Source organism: Esox lucius, chromosome 25, assembly GCF_011004845.1.
Source record: "Esox lucius isolate fEsoLuc1 chromosome 25, fEsoLuc1.pri, whole genome shotgun sequence".
In the NCBI taxonomy this organism is placed as follows: Eukaryota; Metazoa; Chordata; class Actinopteri; order Esociformes; family Esocidae; genus Esox; species Esox lucius.
The window spans coordinates 11,824,669-11,842,855 of record NC_047593.1 but is presented as its reverse complement, the minus strand read 5'-3'; the positions used below and the strand labels follow the sequence as shown (position 1 = coordinate 11,842,855).

At 45.1% G+C, this 18,187-nt stretch overlaps 2 protein-coding genes across 7 annotated transcripts in view; one reads left to right on the top strand and one right to left on the bottom strand.

Annotated features, from left to right (window-relative positions):
* Positions 1–497: 497 nt before the first annotated feature.
* Positions 498–8,067, bottom strand: mtmr7b (myotubularin related protein 7b). 3 transcript variants are annotated; one of them, XM_010888457.4, is made up of 14 exons: positions 7,785–8,067; positions 7,041–7,163; positions 6,214–6,376; positions 5,186–5,343; positions 4,878–5,006; positions 4,536–4,670; positions 4,164–4,296; positions 3,859–3,968; positions 3,391–3,516; positions 3,200–3,249; positions 2,593–2,793; positions 2,185–2,319; positions 1,788–1,914; positions 498–1,430 (listed from the first exon to the last, which is right to left on the bottom strand). In XM_010888457.4, the coding sequence occupies exons 1-14, from the start codon at positions 7,809–7,811 to the stop codon at positions 1,044–1,046; spliced, it is 2,004 nt and encodes a 667-aa protein (XP_010886759.2). In that variant the 5' UTR covers positions 7,812–8,067; the 3' UTR covers positions 498–1,043. The 3 variants fall into 3 exon arrangements, with proteins under 3 accessions (XP_010886759.2, XP_010886760.2, XP_034147056.1); XM_010888458.4 differs by having other exon boundaries at positions 1,262–1,430; positions 1,730–1,914; XM_034291165.1 differs by having other exon boundaries at positions 1,262–1,430; positions 1,748–1,914.
* Positions 8,068–9,271: 1,204 nt separating this feature from the next.
* The window catches only part of LOC105021027 (microtubule associated scaffold protein 1), a 46,019-nt gene continuing 37,103 nt past the window's right edge, over positions 9,272–18,187 (top strand). The window contains exon 1 of one of the 4 annotated variants that reach the window (XM_020043803.2): positions 9,272–9,367. The gene's annotated coding sequence lies outside the window, so the exon portion shown is untranslated. Of the gene's footprint in view, positions 9,368–16,721; positions 17,032–18,187 lie in introns of those variants that run through there. The other 3 variants (XM_020043804.3, XM_020043802.3, XM_010888460.5) reach the window with 3 other exon arrangements.

Here is an 18,187-nt window from a genome sequence, read left to right as displayed (position 1 = left end):
TATGGATTCTCTGGGGAGTGTTGGTATTTCAATAACGTTTCTAATGTATTCTATGCGTTCATATAAAGGGCTGTGGAAGACAGTGATTTACAGTAAAATACACTTATCAATGGCACTAAACCACCCAAAGTAAGGTAACCACTGGTCAAAAGGCTTTCCAAGGTAGTGTTTCTGTGTGTATTACTATTAAGCAGATACTGTAATTTTATTTTAAGACCGAGTAAAATGTCGGTTGTTTTTTTGAGAATCACATTGCTTCTTCATTTGTGTTATACAGCCGAACTGTGTTCAAGCGTTTTATTATTTATTTTTTAACTTTCTGGAACGATAAGATAGAAATATACCGTTGAGAACAAATGTTACCTGCTCTATTCATGAAATTTCTATCAGAAAGGTTCAATAATTTGTTCTCAACTACTGTGGCCCTGGTTATTGGAATGAGGTGGGTGGGTAAAACCCAATAACACGTGCCATGTTGGATAGCATTATCGGGGTAGTGTTCATTAGTACACACTGTAGCAAAAAGGTTTAGCGAAGGCGTTTTTTTTTTTTTGTTCAGCTAGTACTTAATCTTTTCAAACCATTTTCTGTCTCCACACAACCTTGACATACCACTGGGAAACACCGACTGGACAAATGGAATTTGGATTGTTTCATTACAGAGAGATAATGGTCTGGAGAAATGTTAAATCAAAGGTAACCTTTTACAGTATACAGATTCAATGTTCTGTTTTTAAAACGTTGTACGGTACATTTAACAACAACCAAAAAAAAAAATACTGCTTAAGACAAAATATTGCACACAAGTAATTGGCCTTTGCTGTAAACGTTTGGTCATGGAATATATTTGTTCACAGGTTGTACTAGTACAAGACATTCACACTATGTCTACTCAGTGTCATTAGACTACTCAGCTGGCTCGCAACTTGTGCTCTCATACTAGGCGCACAAAGAACAAAATTAAATCACAATTAAAAACTACTAAATTTGGCCCCGGTAAAACGGAAACCTCAGTATTCAATTGTCAATGCAAAGTGCCCGTGTTAACAAGGCAACCGCCCGGTGTCCGGCCCCCTCGTTCCTGACCAGGCGGGGCAGTAGATGGCTTCGTCAGACTCTGGGTCTTTGCAGTCGTCGCCGCCGCTGGAGGAACGGCTGCTGAGGTCGATGACGCCCGACTCAATGTCGCTGCACGCCGAGGAGAGGTCGTCGGGGTCGGACCCTTTGGGGGGCCCCAGGGGCAGGGTCATAGCCGGGTCCGGGGGCCCCCGTTGGGTGGAGCGGTAGTCGTGGGGGGGGCTGTCGACAGAGCCGTCGCCAGTGGAAGGGGCCGGCCGGCCCGGCCTCTCTTCCTCACACGTTTCGTTCGTCATCCTCTGACCTGCGCTGCTGCTGTTCGTCAGCTTCCTCCTCGTCAGGGCTGCTATCCTCTGGAAGACGTTTCAAAGACCAGCGTTAGCGGCGACGTAAGACCGGGGAAGCGAATTAATACAATGGCTTTGGTTACTAGAAGCAGACTATCGGAAACATACAGTGGGGAAACCCTGTTGAACGCCCCTCTTTGAGATACATTCCCTTCAACTCATCTTCGACTTCGCTGTTGCCCCCCCCCCCCCCCCCCCCCCCACTCCCCATAAAACCCAACAGTAGACGTCAACCGGAGACAAACCAGTGAATACATATAAAACTAGTGAAGGCCGTAAAGAGGGGTGTTCGTCGGGAGCGTTACGTGAGCGCGTCTGTATGCCTTGTTTGGTGCCAGAGTGGGCCGTCCCTCGTGGTGCTACCTCCTGGTGATTGGTCAGCTCCTGCTCCAGCTGCTGAGTCTCCTCCCTCACGGCGGTGAGCAAGTCCGCGGGTGAGTGGCGCGGGGGTGCGCTTTTCTCCAAACGGTTATACATGCCCTTCCACATCCTTGGGAGAGGGAAGAACAGACAGGGTCTCTTACCTAACATTACTACGATTATTTAACCAACAATGGGTTTTACTAACCCCTGCTAGAAAGTGAGGTACATTTTCCACATGCTGGCCCGACAAACTAATAGATTTTAAACCTACAACCCTTTGATTTAGATGTAAAACTGTACACTAAGGACTTAAACTTGGTTCCCCTGTCCCACAACCAACTGGGCTCTATGTACAGACTGTATACTCTGAGCATACCGACAGGCAGCACTAACTTACTTGAAGCAGTATGGGGTGGTGTTTGGCCTGAGCATCCCCTGAGTCTGGGTGTGGTCGGCCCTGTACAGGGGATTGACGTACTGAGCCCTGTCTTTCCACAGCTGGGGCCACAGGGAGTAGGTCCTCTCACGGAGCCTGCACACAGACCGAGACAAACACAGACAAACACTTAAAGTCTACTTAAACTATAGGCGGTACATGAGGATCGATCATGACATCCCTTATTGCAGTTAACTCAACTTAACTTTTCCAAAGATTCACCCAGCAAGAACAGAACTTTCCTGAAGCATTTTCCTCCCAAAACCCAGCGTCCTACCCACCAGTCACCATCTCTTCTAAATCCCTCTAGTCTGTCAAATGACTCCAATTTGGGTCCGGCTGTAACATTCGTGTGCTGGGGTCTCTTACCTCATGTCTCTCCGCTCCTTCTGGCTGTTGCCCAGGAAGTTGCCATACTGACAGGAGTAAACATGTCTGCGCAGCTGGATCAGGAAGCGCTCGTTGAACTCGAAGGCACAGGGGAACTGCTCGGACAGCTGCCAGACACACTCCACGAACTGGTCTATGACAGGGGACACCTCTTTAGGGTCGCCGTCCAGGTGGTTATACCTACGGAAAACTACCGGGTTAAGTTTATAGCCCTTTGAGGTCTGGTTCAGGGAAAAGTGAAGCACCAATAAGCAATCCCAGGGATTTGTAATGTAAAAAAATTAGGGATTGGAAAAAATTATGGAATGTTGTCAGTAAAAAAGGCTAAGACAGAAACAGAACATTGAATTTTGGAGCAGTTTACCTAGAAGACAGGAAATAACTCTGGTTCAATCTCAACACATCAGAGCTGCTGGAGATCTTAAGCCTGTGACGTGTCTTTGGAACTGGACACGCCATATAATCTCAGACAAATCCACTTCTCTTGCAGAAAAAGGACTCCAACTCGATAAGGTAAAACGAGCGACACTAAATGCACCCCAAGGAACCGAAACACGCAGCCAAAAGAGTCTTGGCGTCGACTGACCTGTGCGAGAACTTGTGGCCGAACGACACCCAGTCCCTCTCGATCAGCAGCTAAAAGACGGGGAAGATTCCATTAGTTGTTGCTGTGCCCTTTAGGCTGGGGGTTAAAAAATAAAAAATACATCTTGACGGAGACTAAACAGTCTTCACAGCTGCCGTAAGTGCAGACCGCGTGAGGAATGGGAGCCTTACCATGAGTCCCTTCATGGTCCTGTAGTAGGGGTCCAGGAGAACGCTGGCTAGGGAGCACGCCTGGGCCGTCCTGTCCCAACCATCTGAACAGTGGACGACTACGCTGACACCCTCCTCGGCCACCGCCTGCAAACGCAGAGATCACACGTTAGCGTACAGTATGAAATGGAGAACGGACGTAACGACGTATGGTGCCGGTAGGGTGTTTTGCAGTCCATCTGCAATGTTCTATGGGTCTCTCTGACGGTCTGTCTGTAGCATATTCAAGTGCACCCTCTAGTGTGGACTCTGAAAACTGCTTTCTGCCACCAGGACTCGGCGAGCAGCCAGCAAACGATGAAGCTACGTCATTCTCTACTCTCACATGGCGACGTGGCTGTATTGAGAAATGGATGCGTTGTCTTGGGTGTTGTTACACAAAATTATTTTCCTGAAACGTTTTGTTGTGAAGAGTTAGTCCCATCTCACCTTGGCAATGAAAACACCCGCGTCCAGCACAGCTTTAATGTGCTTCAGCCAACCAGAGCTTTCCAGACCCCACAGGAAGTCTCCCATGGAAGGAGTTTTGACTTCGCCCACTACACAAGGTCAACACAGAGGTCAATCACACACACACACACACACACACACGACATTCAGTAGCCAACACAAAGGAATGCATGATCCTGGACAGCCATGCGAATGAACTGAGCAGGTCAACTTAGTGTAAACGCCACGTCATACAACACCGCTTCAATCGGAAGCCTGTGGTTGGCGGAGAAGGAGCTCCTTACTGTCAATGATTTTCTGCTGACTGTTCCTCATGACGTGGATGTTCTCGATGCCGATGAACTGCAGTTTAATGTTGGTGTAGTGGTCCTCGTTCTCATAGCCTTTCCCGGCCGCCCGGTTGGCCATCGCGTTCAGCTAGAAAGAGCAGTCGTCATATGGGTCGACAGGAAAGGCTATCTCATGTGACGTCTACCCACCATCACATCCCAATTGACCTTAGAGCACATCAACCCTTCCACCATAACCTTTGACCCCATGCTCTATCTATTGGTGACATTTGGCCTACTGTCGACAGAGATGTAGTTGCCCAGAGTGGACCTCATGATGGTTCACCGTCACCCCAGATGACCGCTACCATCTGAACTCGTGCTGACCTTTGGCCTGGTATCCACCACATAGATGTATTCGCTGCCTGGGTTGGCCTTCATGATAGCCTGCATCATTTGTTCATCTTCCTGGGAGCGAGCGCTGAAGCCCGACAGGGGCTGACTGCAACGGCAGATAGAAGCCTGAGCGGGACAGAGGAATGGGGTTTGAAGTTGATGACAACCCTAAACTTAAATTGAGGCCATTACTTTGTACAACACATTCTATTTTTACTGGTTCCCACACGAGAATGAAACAAGTCACTGACTTGTTTCATTCTAACATAAAACCAGCCAGATCCAGTGTGAACCCACTGCATTGACCCAGACAGTATGCCCCTGTCCACTCACTAGGGTATCCTGGTGGAAGTAAGTCAGGACGGGAAAACGCCCACGGCTCCGGAACTTGGAGCTCCCGACGATGACAGGCGGCGTGGCTGACTTGGGCACAAACAGCTCTGACGGGTACGTATCACACACCTGCCAGCGGAGAGAGAAAACGTCACGTGGAACAGGACTGTGACTAATCCCGTAGGCCTGTATAGAATTCACTAAAATCCGGTCAAGACCAGAAAATAACTGTACCAACCCTTTACTCGCTACTAGACCAGGACCACGGCAGTTCTAGTCAAGAGGAATGTACTAAGCGTGCTACTAACCCTGTACTCGCTGTTGGCTGGGGTGCCGACCCAGAGATTGTTGGGCACGCCCATTCGTCTGTAGTCTGCCTGCAGGTCCAGGAAGCTCCAGGACTCCTCCCTTTCCTCCTTGTTGGCGGTGGGGTTGATGGACAGGCAGTACAGCTCGCTATATTTCTCTGTACCAAACGTCAAAATTGGGGAAAAAGTAAAGGTTTTTGGAGGAGCCCTTAGCAGCTCCTGCTGGAACTGGTGGGAAATCCTTTTACGCAATTCAAGGAAAAAACAATTTAATGGTTCCTCAAAGATCATTTTGGAGAGAGTAAAAACTTCTCAAAGTTTTTTTTGAGGGAAGAATGAACGTGTCTATTTGAAGAACATTTTTAAAGGTTTATTCAGAGACTTTTAGAGGTTTAGTTTGAACACCCAACAGACAGTCAAGGAACCTTTTCTTTTTAGAGTGTAGCGCTCACCACATGTATTTGAGAACAACATAGGTACAAACACTACAACAGTGTCTGTAAAGGACCGTATTATGACTCAGATTCATTTAAACGCCACATCATAAACAAATAGTGAATATGGGCAGTCAGGACACAGAAGTGAGTCACTGCCACCAGCATCCATTTAAACAAATGAGCTGTTCAAACCGAAGAACAAAAACCCATTTGATCCGCTTAACTTTCTCCTTTAGGATATGGTTCCTGCAGTATCACAGATAATGACAGCAGGCTGCTGTTACCAGTCCACGGGTCCAACATTCCCACCCTTAATGCCCAGCAATAGCCCTGGAAAGGTGAGCCTAGCCTATTTCTGAAACCACGCAGAACCCCCGCCTGACCACATTATGGCCGCGGGCCTGTTCAGTAGAACACACTGTCTCAAAGCTGGTTAGCGACGGAAGTCTAAAGTCCCTCAGCTCTTATCCGGCCAATTCGGGTATGAGTACCTCCTCGTTCCATTTCATAAAAAAAAAAAAAAAAGAAACATTTCTGCCTACTGAACACTGCCCAGGTGTATGGGTTCTGAGAGGTGAAGGGCTATCTCACCGGGGCGAGAGAGGCGTGCTAGCGAGGCGTGGATGTCCGTGGCGTCCCTCTCCTGGGGGACGAGAAGCTCAAGCACCTGGAAGTTCTTCGTACGGATGACCAGGTGGCTTCCTGAGGGGGTGGTGGGTGGCCTCTCCACACTAGCCACCAGGCTGTGAAGCACCTGGCGGCAACAACAACAACGACAGACAATATTTACAGCAGCTATCAACGAGCTCCCTGCAGCTTGGTCCAAACTAATGGCTGGACAGATGTGTACAGTGACGGGTGGGGAGGAAACTCCCCAGTAACCAGTTTACACCTATCCAGACATGACAGATCTGGCAGGGCAGGCTAGTCTACTAAATCACTGAAAGACTAGTCTTAAAACAATGTAATTAGACCATTTTAAGTGTTGGCGCAATCGCTGCACGAAACATGCAGACGGCAAAGATTAGATTTGTTTTATTTGATCAACAAAGATGTATTCCACAATCTGGTAATATCTTCTGTCTATCGTGTGTTTGGTTACGTTGGTTGATTTGATCAGCAACAACATTTCGCTCATAGTATAAACCAAATTGTAAAAAAAATGCTATATATTTTAGTAGCCATACATTACTGAAAAATCTCAAAATACGTATGAAGGAAATGCACTGGACACTGTCCATTGATCTGAAGGGGGTTCAGTGTCTCCAAAGGACCAGAGCAAATCAATAGGATCTTTCTGAGAAGGCCTCACGGGGCAGATAGCGTGTTGTGTCAGTGCAGTATCAGGGCCAGACGACCAGCAATGGATTTCTCAATGGTGTTGGTCAAGACAACTGGTTTCAGTTCCTGGTTCCTACCCAGGTCTCCTTGCGCGTCTCAGGGTTGTTCTCCACAAAGATGGTGTGGGTGGCAGAGAGGTACAGTGTCCCCACCGTGGCTTTCCTAGACACGGTACGGTCAATCAGGCGGACATTCTCCACCTATATAGAACCAAACACACACACAAAAAAACTGTTGTCAGATATGAATTAATTTGTATATAGGCGATGTACTGACTTGTGTAACTCTAATGGTGAAGGCCACCCCCCAACCAACAAACCTCTAAAAAAAAAAGCAAGGTCATTATAAGTACATATTCGTGTATGGAATGAATAAGCCTTTAACGGTACGAATAAATACAATCACATTGAGGCCTATTGCCTTTATATCAGAATGAATAAACAGAGGATAAATGCCCTGCAGCGGGCAACAATAAACATCAAGAAGTCTGAAGAATGAGACGGATTGTGCCAAATCTCACGTCAATATTTATAGGCATGCAATCACATGAGCTGTTTTGTGTTTTTATCAAGCAACACCGTAACCAGGATACAGTATCAGTAGCCGAGAATATAATTTACAATTTTCAGTAAATCAAAATAAACGGCAGGGCCATTGGATGAATAAAAAAAAGGGGGGATTGCACGAATCAGCGACGTTAGGCTGTTCAGATATTGAGAGGACGCTGCTGAGCTGTGCTTTCGTTTGGGAATAGGACAAAACGTGGAGGGCAAAGTACACTCCATGAATAGGTTGACAATGAAATTATAGGTTTGGTTTACCTTTGGCGTTCGGATGTGCTCCATCATGAACCACTCCGGTCAAAATGGTGCGCGTAGAAATAATCCGATGATATGGTTTGGTGTTTATCAAACACTGTATATTGCCTCAACACAACGCTCTTGCACGCTTCATGTTTTCTGTGCGATTGTTATCATAGGACGCATCGTATGCCATGATTCCCCTGTTCTTCACGATAGGAGAATCACCCAACACCCATTCCTGTACGGTGACGATGACAAAACAGATCGTATTGGCAAGGATTACAGCACAACGACGCATGCGCATATCACTGAGCGATGAGCTAGAGGAGCTCAGCGATGGCTATTGATAAAGAAGTTGAAGTTAGCTAAACATTTTTTAATTTTTGTGTTTCATTTTAATTTTTAATTTTACATAATTTTGAAATCAATTAACTGATGTAAATATGTAATATATTTACATCAGTTATATAGTAAATGATTCATTCATAGGTTTGTGTGTGACCGTTGACATCTTATGTACGTAGCCTACGTGTTTGCCCATGACCTGGATTTGTTATCAGGTTGATTGTTTACAGACCTTTCAGACACGGTGGGGGAAGCAGTTTCTTTCATGGGGAAGTAGACGTAACCTCAAATCCAGTGTATATTATGACACGTTAAATGCAATTTCACCGCGAACCTGTTTAGTAGAGTTATAACATGCATACAGCCTATCATTCCTTATCAATATTAACCTATGATCCTAGGGAATTTGGGAAATGTCATTATTAGATTTGTGTATCTAATTATTAAATAATGCTATAGTGTGAATTGTCCTCAAGATAAGGATGTGTACAAATGAGAGGTCGATGAACACATAAGACAACGTGCGTCCAGTTATTCAAACACAGCCCCCTACAACTCAGATCCCTTTCTGCAGTTCTCCTCGATTTCTCTCTCCTCGTCTCCTTCTTAAAGCAGATTTGACTAGAAACCCATTGGCTCTTCCCCTATGACCTTCTTCAATGAGTTTTGAGAAAGACACGAAGAGGGAGGAAGTGATGCGTCAAATTGAGAATATAAGCAACACATTTTCGATTCCTTATACAATTTTATTAAGACCTCTATGGAAGTACATTCCATGCGTAACTGCAGTGAATCACATTTTTGCCCACCTTAGTTTGACATTATAAGGTTCCTGAGCTATAGAGACGAAACGTCATGTCATCTAAAATTAAGGTACTGAAGCAGGAAAAACAATGCATGCATCTTAGGTGTTCTTCTGTTGTTGTATCTTCTTGCCAATGGTCTTAATTGGTCCAGTCTATACTGTATGTACCCACTAGATGGCAGTAGCTACCGATAAATTACCCTTGCTTGAAGCGGAGTACCAGTACGAAAGGCTGCTACAAGAACTTCTGAGTTCAATATGCCTAGCGTTTCTCAGTTTTATTTAATTTAAGCCCCGCCTACAAATCTATCAAATAAATCCAGCTTTTTTAACAGAATTTAACGCAGAGATCATAAAATTGGAATGACGTCATAGTATGGACAGGTGAATGTGCAGAGAGCAGATTGCTTGACCGGTGTCCTCGGCCCATGTTCTGGACGTTGAGTCTACAGTAAGTGTTTCCTTTCTGCCTAACATGAATTAGAAGCTTTTAATGGAAGGAAAACTGCAGTTTTTTTGTTACGATCGATGTTTGTTGACAGTGCCAAACTTAACAAAATCGTTTATCCGTTGCTGTGTTACCTAGGTTCGAAATTCAAATAAACAGTAAACCAGTAATTTCGGAAAAATGTAATTTAGGAAATCTGCTTAATCCTACGACTGCGATCCTGTTAAAAGAAAATTAAAAAACGATTACAACCCTTTTGTCCTATGTTGTGGTCAAATTGCGTTGTATACAATTTGTTTTAATATATTTAAACAATACGAGAGCGTCTGCATTGGCAATATGTATATGAAGAGCTGTTCATATACATGATGTTACGTGGAGTGCCTGGAAACAGCGCTTAGCCTTGGTAAATTGGCGATATACCACAATCCCCGGAGAAACCTTGTGATAAACCGGATACATACAGTTACAGTAATAAGAATAATGTCAGACCTGTGGAATACTCCTACACCAAGGCTATCATCCAATCGACATTTAGGGTTTGAAGCACCCGCTTTATAAATAAATATGACGCATATTCCAGACTTTGTTTTCACACAATTAGTCCGGCTGTTGAATCTAGTTGCCTTCTCATGTTGTGTTGAATCCGTTGTCTATACACAGCTGCTCGGATAGTCATTTGTCGACATAGTTGCTCAGGCAAAACATATGCAGGCTCAGTAAAATGTTCTTGTCACCGGGAGTGTGTATTATCTCTATGGATTCCACTTACCATGCAGGGGTTTGAATGTTTTCCCCTCGCTATCAACAGACCTGTTAAAAACCTGTTATTTTCCCAGGTGATACAGATGACAAATAGTTAATATCTCATATACCAGAAGTTCCATGATGCCGTCTGCACTCACTGAGTTTACGTTTGTGGAATTTATATAAAACATTGATATTGGGTGAAGAATGTATCTTAATAAATTATACTGAGGTTTAATTAACTTAATCCATTGTTTTTCAAAGTTCATCTTCACTCAGTTTATTTTTCCAAGACCTCGCAAAAACAATATATTAATTTAGTTACACTGTAGTATACTTTATTTTGACTGGAAATTCGTTTGGCAGATCACACGTTTTGTCATGTTTATCTTTCGCCTAAGCCCATGGAACGACGTGCAACAGGTGAGCATTGTTTAGATCTAAACAATTCCGTAGTTGCGGGCAAAGCTACTTACCATTGGCTGTGTCCGGTTTGTCTTCCTCGTACCGAAGATGTCACACACTCTCCTAAATGTTATGCGCATAATGGTTCAGCAGTAAACAACCCTACGGCTCAGAAAGATGAGCCTGTAGCTATTTCACCTGACCATTTTAACTGTCTGTTACTTGCACAGTAATGGTGCCTGTGGCAACGACTAATGTGATGTATGGATCGTCATCCTGTCAAGTTCCTAGATGTTACTTTAAAATGTCAGACTTGTCTGAACGCGAACAGCCTGTATGGACTGGTTTTTGTTTCATGCGCGCAGCTTGGTGTAGAAGTGCCGTCCCTGGACCGGACCAACACAGCAGTGGTTAGTTCAGCAGCACAGCACCCTGTATCCAACTCATCAGATGCTGCTGGGAGTGGTGTTGGAAAGCTAGTAAGGGGAACTCTTCCATCTGTAACAAATAGGAAATCCCAGTGACCCCGGTCCATTGAGTGCTGTTTAAGCAGGTGTCCTGACTATCTGTGGTTACTAAAGATGTAATGGGCTCAGAGAGTAGGAGTGTTAACCACTAGCTATCTTGAATCTGGCCCTCATTTGATCATGGCCATTTAATTATCCCCTGCTTCCTGTTTGCTTATTCATCCCCTCCCCTTCTTGTAAAATATCAATAATTGTTGAGTACTAAATGTATGCATCAATACTGTGAGAGGCTCTAGCTAAGAGCATCAGCTAAATGACCCAAATATTTAATTGTCAATGGCTCTAGGGTAGTGTTGTCATTATGTTGATGTTGACATTCCAACCTGCTACCCAAACATACAAGAACGCGAAGTTCACTGCCGTCAGTATTTAATTGCTTTCATTGACGTGAAAAAGGTGTTATGCCAAGCCTGGGTATAACCCAGAGCTCCATACGCTGTGTCCTTGCATTGTCTGTTTGTCATGACTGGGCATTCCTGCTGTAACAGCATCTGTGCTGCTGCTTAGACAAGCATTGCAGCATCACATAGTGGCATTATGCCTTGCATCACACTGGTGTGTGTGTGTGTGTGTGCGCCACTGCAGCAAGATATTTACACTGACTGAGGGGCTACATGATGTACTGCAGGGTTTAACACTGGAGGTTAAACCAAATATTGTCTTTTAAAACCTGTAATTCCGTCAGCAGGGCAGCAAAAACTCTCTGCTGTGGAGAAAGCACATGCCTTACGTTCTGACTAGTCTTTTTCATTGGTTACATGATTGAAGGTTGAGGAGATAATGGTGGATAGGGTCTAAGCCATATTGCATAGAAACTGTATTTATTTCTAATAAGTAAAACAGCTCTGTCCTGATGCACATTCTGTTCAAACAAAAAAAAAACATATATTGTCTGTTAAGTGCCTGAACATGAAAATTATATTGGAATGAAACATTCTAGGCAGGACCTTTGCCATAGTAACAAAACACCATGGGCTGGAAACCTTCCTCAAGTCTTACATGTGTCTGGTGCATTGCAATTAAATCAACTGTCAGACTGTCACGACAACTCTACCACTCCTTGTTCAAAGTCCGATAAACCTGACTGGGCTTATCGAATTATGCAGTTGTGGTTTCTGACTGATGGGATAGTTTTAAGAGGTCTTCGAGTAAGCGTACCTGTTCAGCCTACAACAATCCAAGTTAAGACAGTTCTAATATTTATACCGCACATTTCTTTATTTTTTTACTCTCCCCGACATGGAATTATTTGATTTACCCTCAACATTGCATCCTAATCTCTTAATCCCACAATACGTAACAATCTGAACATGTCGTGTAAAGTGACCATTTCGACTCCTAAAGCGTGTTTATTTGTCCTTAATCCATACCTTGCCTTTTGCTATAATGGTACTTACTGTTTTAGTAAGTTGTCTATGAAACTGTCTCTGCCACTGTACCGCTCTTCCTCAGCCTCCTCGGCCTGTTTCCTCCATCCTGTCCCTTGGGGCTATTTTAGGTTCTTAACTTGTCAGGCTTCGGCATTCAAAGCGGTCACTGGGCCGGGTGGCCTGCGCCAGGTGGAGAAGTCTGCGTCGGGGGGGTGTTTTCTGGCGAAGAATGGCACCAGGATCGTTAAAAATGAATGCTCCTACCATTAGCCTAGTTGATTTGTTTGTTCACAGTAAGTCCCCCTGAGTCCAGCAATTGATTTACCTAAACCTGAGTAGATATTTCCATACGTCCACACTTTAGGGGCACAATGACACAAAATGGCCACTATTTCTTTGACCTCTTCTCTCATGGTTCACTCTCAATGTTAGGTCGATGGTTGCTCGTAAAAATCGGACACGGCCACATTAGCAGGACCCTGTGTGGACACGATGTGCTTATTTGGCCGGTGTTTGGCAGGCGCTATCCCTGACTCTCTGGCACTGTCCGGCTGAACTTTCCACAGCGCTGTGCCCTGCTGAATGCTGCACTTGTGGAGTTGCGTGGCTCTGTTCATAGAGCGTGGCACGTGCGGTCTTGTTGGTTTGAGTTCCATCAGGGGCCGCTATGAAAAAACGCATACCTGCTAGATTCCAAATATGTAAATGTGAAGCGTGTTGAGCGGGAGATGGACCGCGATGACCCACCTGCAAACTGTCTGTTTAGTCTGATAGTCAAACAGCTATGTGAGCACTCTGGATGACTCTATAGGGGATACAGGCCAGTGTCTCCCCAGCGTTCTAGAATACCTAATCTAACCAAGAGGCCTAGCTCTCTCCGTATGGCTTGTCAAGCGCAGCTTGCTTAAATGTTTGAGTGCGGCCTTTGTTGAAGGGTGGATATGTGCTATGCTGTGTTTAGGTAAAGGACAGTCTGAATGTCTAAATCAAATACCATTAGCATAAAGCCTGCTGTTTAATTAGTGGGTCATCTGCTGAAGGTCTAAATGCATACGATATACATACATACATACATACTGGCCTGTCGGATCTGGTTCAACCAGACTTGCTGAGTATCTGTCATCTGTGGTCTCTAAGCTCCCGAAGAGGTCACCAGCTCTGGTAGCCTGACAGCCCGGGGAAAATGTGTTCCCTCACCGGAGATTCTTTCTGGGTGGTCCGTCATAAGTATACTGTGTATATATGCTGCTAGTAGTGGAATGTTTTTCTGACAAGATTTCACAAGTAGTCATGTTTTTGGAATGCCAATCCTCTGGTTTTAAAGTTTTTTTTATTTCTTTTTATCACGTCATTGGTTGCAGTCATTGCATGGGCTTCATCAGAGATGTTCTGAGTTCAGTACCAGAAAGCATTTTGGCCAGTCGTCCCAGAATCTGAGTTTCAGTCTTGTGAGTCTCTGTGACGCCATTTGTTCTGTTCTGTGTGTGTGTGTGTGTGTGTGTGTGTGTGTGTGTGTGTGTGTGTGTGTGCGCAGGTCTTTAGTACCCCAACTGTTGGAGGTACAACAAATTGCATCTTCTGAAAGAAAGAGGTCAAGGAACATGCTCGTCTTCAGTTTCCCACTGTGACATTGAAAGTCGGTGATACATATACATTTTACACATTCAAGGCAAAGAAGTGCAAACCCTTCTGTGAGCTGGTCAGTCCTGTTTACTGGGGACCCCACGGACCTGCTGGTGTGTGAGAGGTCCCAGGACAGATAAAGGTCTAAATTTGGGTGTTATCACTGTTGGCTCTGTGTAAAACAAACCCACGGGCACACACTCATTTGCCACCACTTGTCTGCTCCGGCCTGCGTTCTGTCGCACAAACGTAGACTGATTAGAACTTCTATTTTGAATATGATGGTTGAAAATGTTGTCTTGTCTGCACTAGAACGTTCTGTGCTAGGACTATTTTAGCTACGCCACAACGTCAGCCGAAGGGGATGTCATTTGCTCTGGACAAGTCACTGCTCGCTTCGCACGTTATTTCCACGTCTAAGGTGAAAGATTATCCGAAGGTGCTAGGAAACCAGGCTATATTATCCAAAATGAATGTTTCCTCAATGTCTCATAGCAAATACATATGAAATGGTTTCCACATGCGCCTGCACAGCATGATTAGTCTGTTTACAGCTCTTGGGGTGCCGTAAGCATTTGCTCTGACCTGTTTCACTTACGTAGACCGTAAGTCCGTCCCAGCATCCCAACAAACAATCTTGCATACCAATACGTTTGCCATGATCTGTAAGCTACGGAATGCTGGTGCACTTCCAGCAATGTAAACTCTGTGGAACGTTGCAACCAGAAATGTCATCAATGGAGCCTCTGTGGTTCTGTTCAGGTTCTGACCCGACTTTGCATCAGCTGCATTAACGTGTGACTGTACACACCGCCAACCGCCAGCCAGGCTTTGAATTCTTCATCAACATTAGTTGGATACGTTTTCCGCGCGTGTGATATCCCTGTGATATCCCTGTGATATCCCTGTGATATCCCTGTGATATCCCTGTGATATCCCTGTGATATCCCTGTGATATCCCTGTGATATCCCTGTGATATCCCTGGACGTTAAGAGCGCAGTTCTGGGAAGTTGACATGAGAAATGCTGGCTTGGGCTTTGAATTCTCCGGCACGCTTATGGCCTTTTATTGCCGCATCTCAGCGACTGAGGTCTATGATGCACATTCCGTTCTGCTTCTTAACACTGCATGCTAAACCAGGAATTCCCGTGATACACCTGGACACTGGGGGAATACGTTCACCAGACCCCGGTGATTCAGCCCATAGGTGCCCGGAGACACTTCAGGTCAGTGTTTGCCAAATAATTAAGTCAGGCAATTATCGGGAAGATTGGAATCCAACACAAACGTGTGACTGGGTGAATTTTTTTTTTCCCGATTTTTAACAATTTCCCTCCCTATTCCCTTGATCTTGGTGTGATTTAAGTAAGCCATTTGGCTCCATCTACTGCTGGCTGCTTATCCTGGAACTTCTTAGGACATGTAAGCTGATTCCCACTCCAATGTGCTTATTGAAGGGGAAAAGTTCTGGAAAGATTTTTGGTTCTAAGCTGCAACACACATGCGTCTGGTGATGAATGTTAGAACCTGTGTCTTGGACCCCCAGCCTCTACCTCACGTGGTTCTGCCTCTTTCCTCCCTGTCCAAATCCTCAAAGGGCAGAGTGATGACTCTGCGTTCGGCAAGGATACTGTGACGCATGTTTTCTCTTAAGATACCGCAGAGACAATAATGACCATGGCTGTCCTTGCAGTGTGGTTTGGTTGTCTTCCTGAACGCCGAGCCTTGTCTTCGTCCCCTCTTCTGCTCCCTCTGTCAGCTTCATGTCACCAAGGCTTTGGAACGTCTTCCCTGCGCAACGGACGAGCGGCTCTGTGTGTGTGTGTGTGTGTGTGTGTGTGTGTGTGTGTGTGTGTGTACACACACAAAAAGTCAATTTCCGGTTTAGGGTCAAACCTACAAATCATTTTAGAGTTAGAATTGGGGTTTCTTTAAGGTCCAGGCGTTGTTGGTTAAATTTCCGGTTTAGGCATTACATCTAGGAAAAGTTTAGGCATACATTTTACTTTATTGAGGTTAGATTAGGATTAAGGTTAGAGTTTGGGTTATGGTTAGGGTTAAGTTTAGGGTTAAGATTAGGGAGCATGCAATTTCTATTTTCTGGTCCCCATGAGGATAGCCATGCAAACTTGTGTGTGTGGTTATTGGTGCATTGATAAGGTCCTTTGTAATGTGATTGACCACAGGGATAGCATTGGCATATTACTGTAGGTCACATTACTGTACTCCGGTTGCCTGCTGTATTTTCCTCCCTCCCTCTCCACTGTACCGACTTCTGGTAATACTTTTCTGCTGCAGCAAATAAAGGGGGGACTTTGGCTGCTTAGCAACAGTGAATGCTGGATTGGCTTGGCTGGAAAAGGCTCCTCCCGCGTCTCTTTGTTGGGGGGAATATCACACACACACCCCTCCAACAGTGTAAACAGAACAAAACTCTCCCCTCCCATTCTAGACCTTGAACTTCCTTACGCTGTGTGTGTGTGTGTGTGTGTGTGTGTGTGTGTGTGCCCATAATGGATGTGTGTCGTGGAGAAAGTCTTGAAAACACATTCCACAACTGTGTGTCTCACACACACACACACACACACACATTTTCCCTCCCTCTTTCTGAGAAGCTTTGGGTCCAGTTACCGCAGTACTGCCAAGCCGAGCTGCGCTTTAGAACCTGAGGGGAGGGGTGCTCCCCTCCCTCCTTCACTCCCTCCTCCTCCTCTCTCTGAACCTCGTCAGTCTGAGTAGAACACAGACAGGATAGGACACGGTGGGGACAACCACCACGTTAACTGCGTAGCAGCGTGTGTGTGTATGTGTGTGTGTGTGTGTGTGTGTGTGTGGAGGGTGTGTGTGGGTTGGTGTTGAAGCAAGACCTCCAAGTTTGTGTTTGAAAATAGCGGGGAGTGATAAGTGTGTGTGTGTGTGTGTGTGTGGTAGACGAAGAGGCATCACCGTTCTAGCTGTGTTTTCTATCATCTTCCAGAGGTGCAGAATATCTAGGTAAGTCATGGCTGTGTGATACGTTTATGTGAAGGGGACTGGGTTAACAAAAGTAATGAAACTTTGTGGTACACATTTCGGTTTTCCTTCAGCTCGTTATTTGGTTACTATGTGAACATTTGATGCGTATGATTGTGTTTGGACCCTGTTAGTTGAAACAAGTTGATCAGTATGTTATCGCTAGTTTGACATGACCAATTAGCATGTGTTCCTGTGCTGGAGGCAATACCCATATTATCGACTCGCATGTAAAAAGCATTATAGAAATGATGCCGGTCAAAATATTCTAACATGGACGGTCAATAGTTTTATCAGCCTGCCCATGGCCATTGGTTCCATCAGCACACTGTTTACGGGGGATTGCATAACCTCCGTCTAATCTATATGTGAGCTTCTCGTTCGGAACACTGTGCTGTAGTGTTCCGCTCTGAACGTTCGGTGTCTGGCTGCTATCCAGAACCTTTCTGACGTTATTAAGGGAGCAGTGGGTTGAGGGAGTGTGAAACCCCCAAAGATTTTAAGACATGATCAGTACTAACGATCACTGTCAGATCTCTCACACACGCACTAAACCACACTGTATTTAGGCTCATTGGACCCCTTCCAACCGCACAGAAATACAGCAGCGTTTGTGTTGCGTTCGGTATCCGTTCCCCTCAAATGTCACGTCCTCGGTTTGCGGATGACTAAGCATGCTGGTCAATTCGATGGCAACCTCTCACTCCGACGGCATTCTCTGCTAAACCGAGGTGCCAGTCTGCTTTCCCGATCAGACCTTTTAAGTGATGGAGTCTTAAAAATCGAATCCTTGCCACCACAGTCCCAGAGCACAAATGAGTTAAAGCTGTGATGAGCGTTAACTACTGATTGCATGTCAGTCATTGAGAGGCTCAGGTTGATCTTTTTTTCTTCCTTCTGACAGGCAGCAGAGGAGACAGTGTTGAAATGTAACATTTCAAAGTACACTGGCTTATCACTAGTCGTGCTGTGATCTAACTGTATTGTCCATGTGATAACACGGTCTGCATTCCAGATAGACTTATTGAGGAACAGTACTGCAGAACTATCTATGGATTTATTTCGTTATATAAAATAGTGAGTACGTTGGATAATTGTGTTCTGTTTCGGCTTTCTGTTTTGGAAAACCAAAGGGTTG

What these genes read in the sequence shown, in the direction of transcription:
- mtmr7b (XM_010888457.4), bottom strand. Translation starts at nt 7,811, where the DNA reads ATGATGGAGCACATCCGAACGCCAAAG. An exon ending in TGGTGGATACCAGGCCAAAG is followed by an intron (nt 4,297 to 4,535) that starts GTCAGCACGAGT and finishes TGCTCTTTCTAG; the next exon opens with CTGAACGCGATGGCCAACCG. An exon ending in ACCACCCCATACTGCTTCAA is followed by an intron (nt 1,915 to 2,184) that starts GTAAGTTAGTGC and finishes CCCTCTCCCAAG; the next exon opens with GATGTGGAAGGGCATGTATA.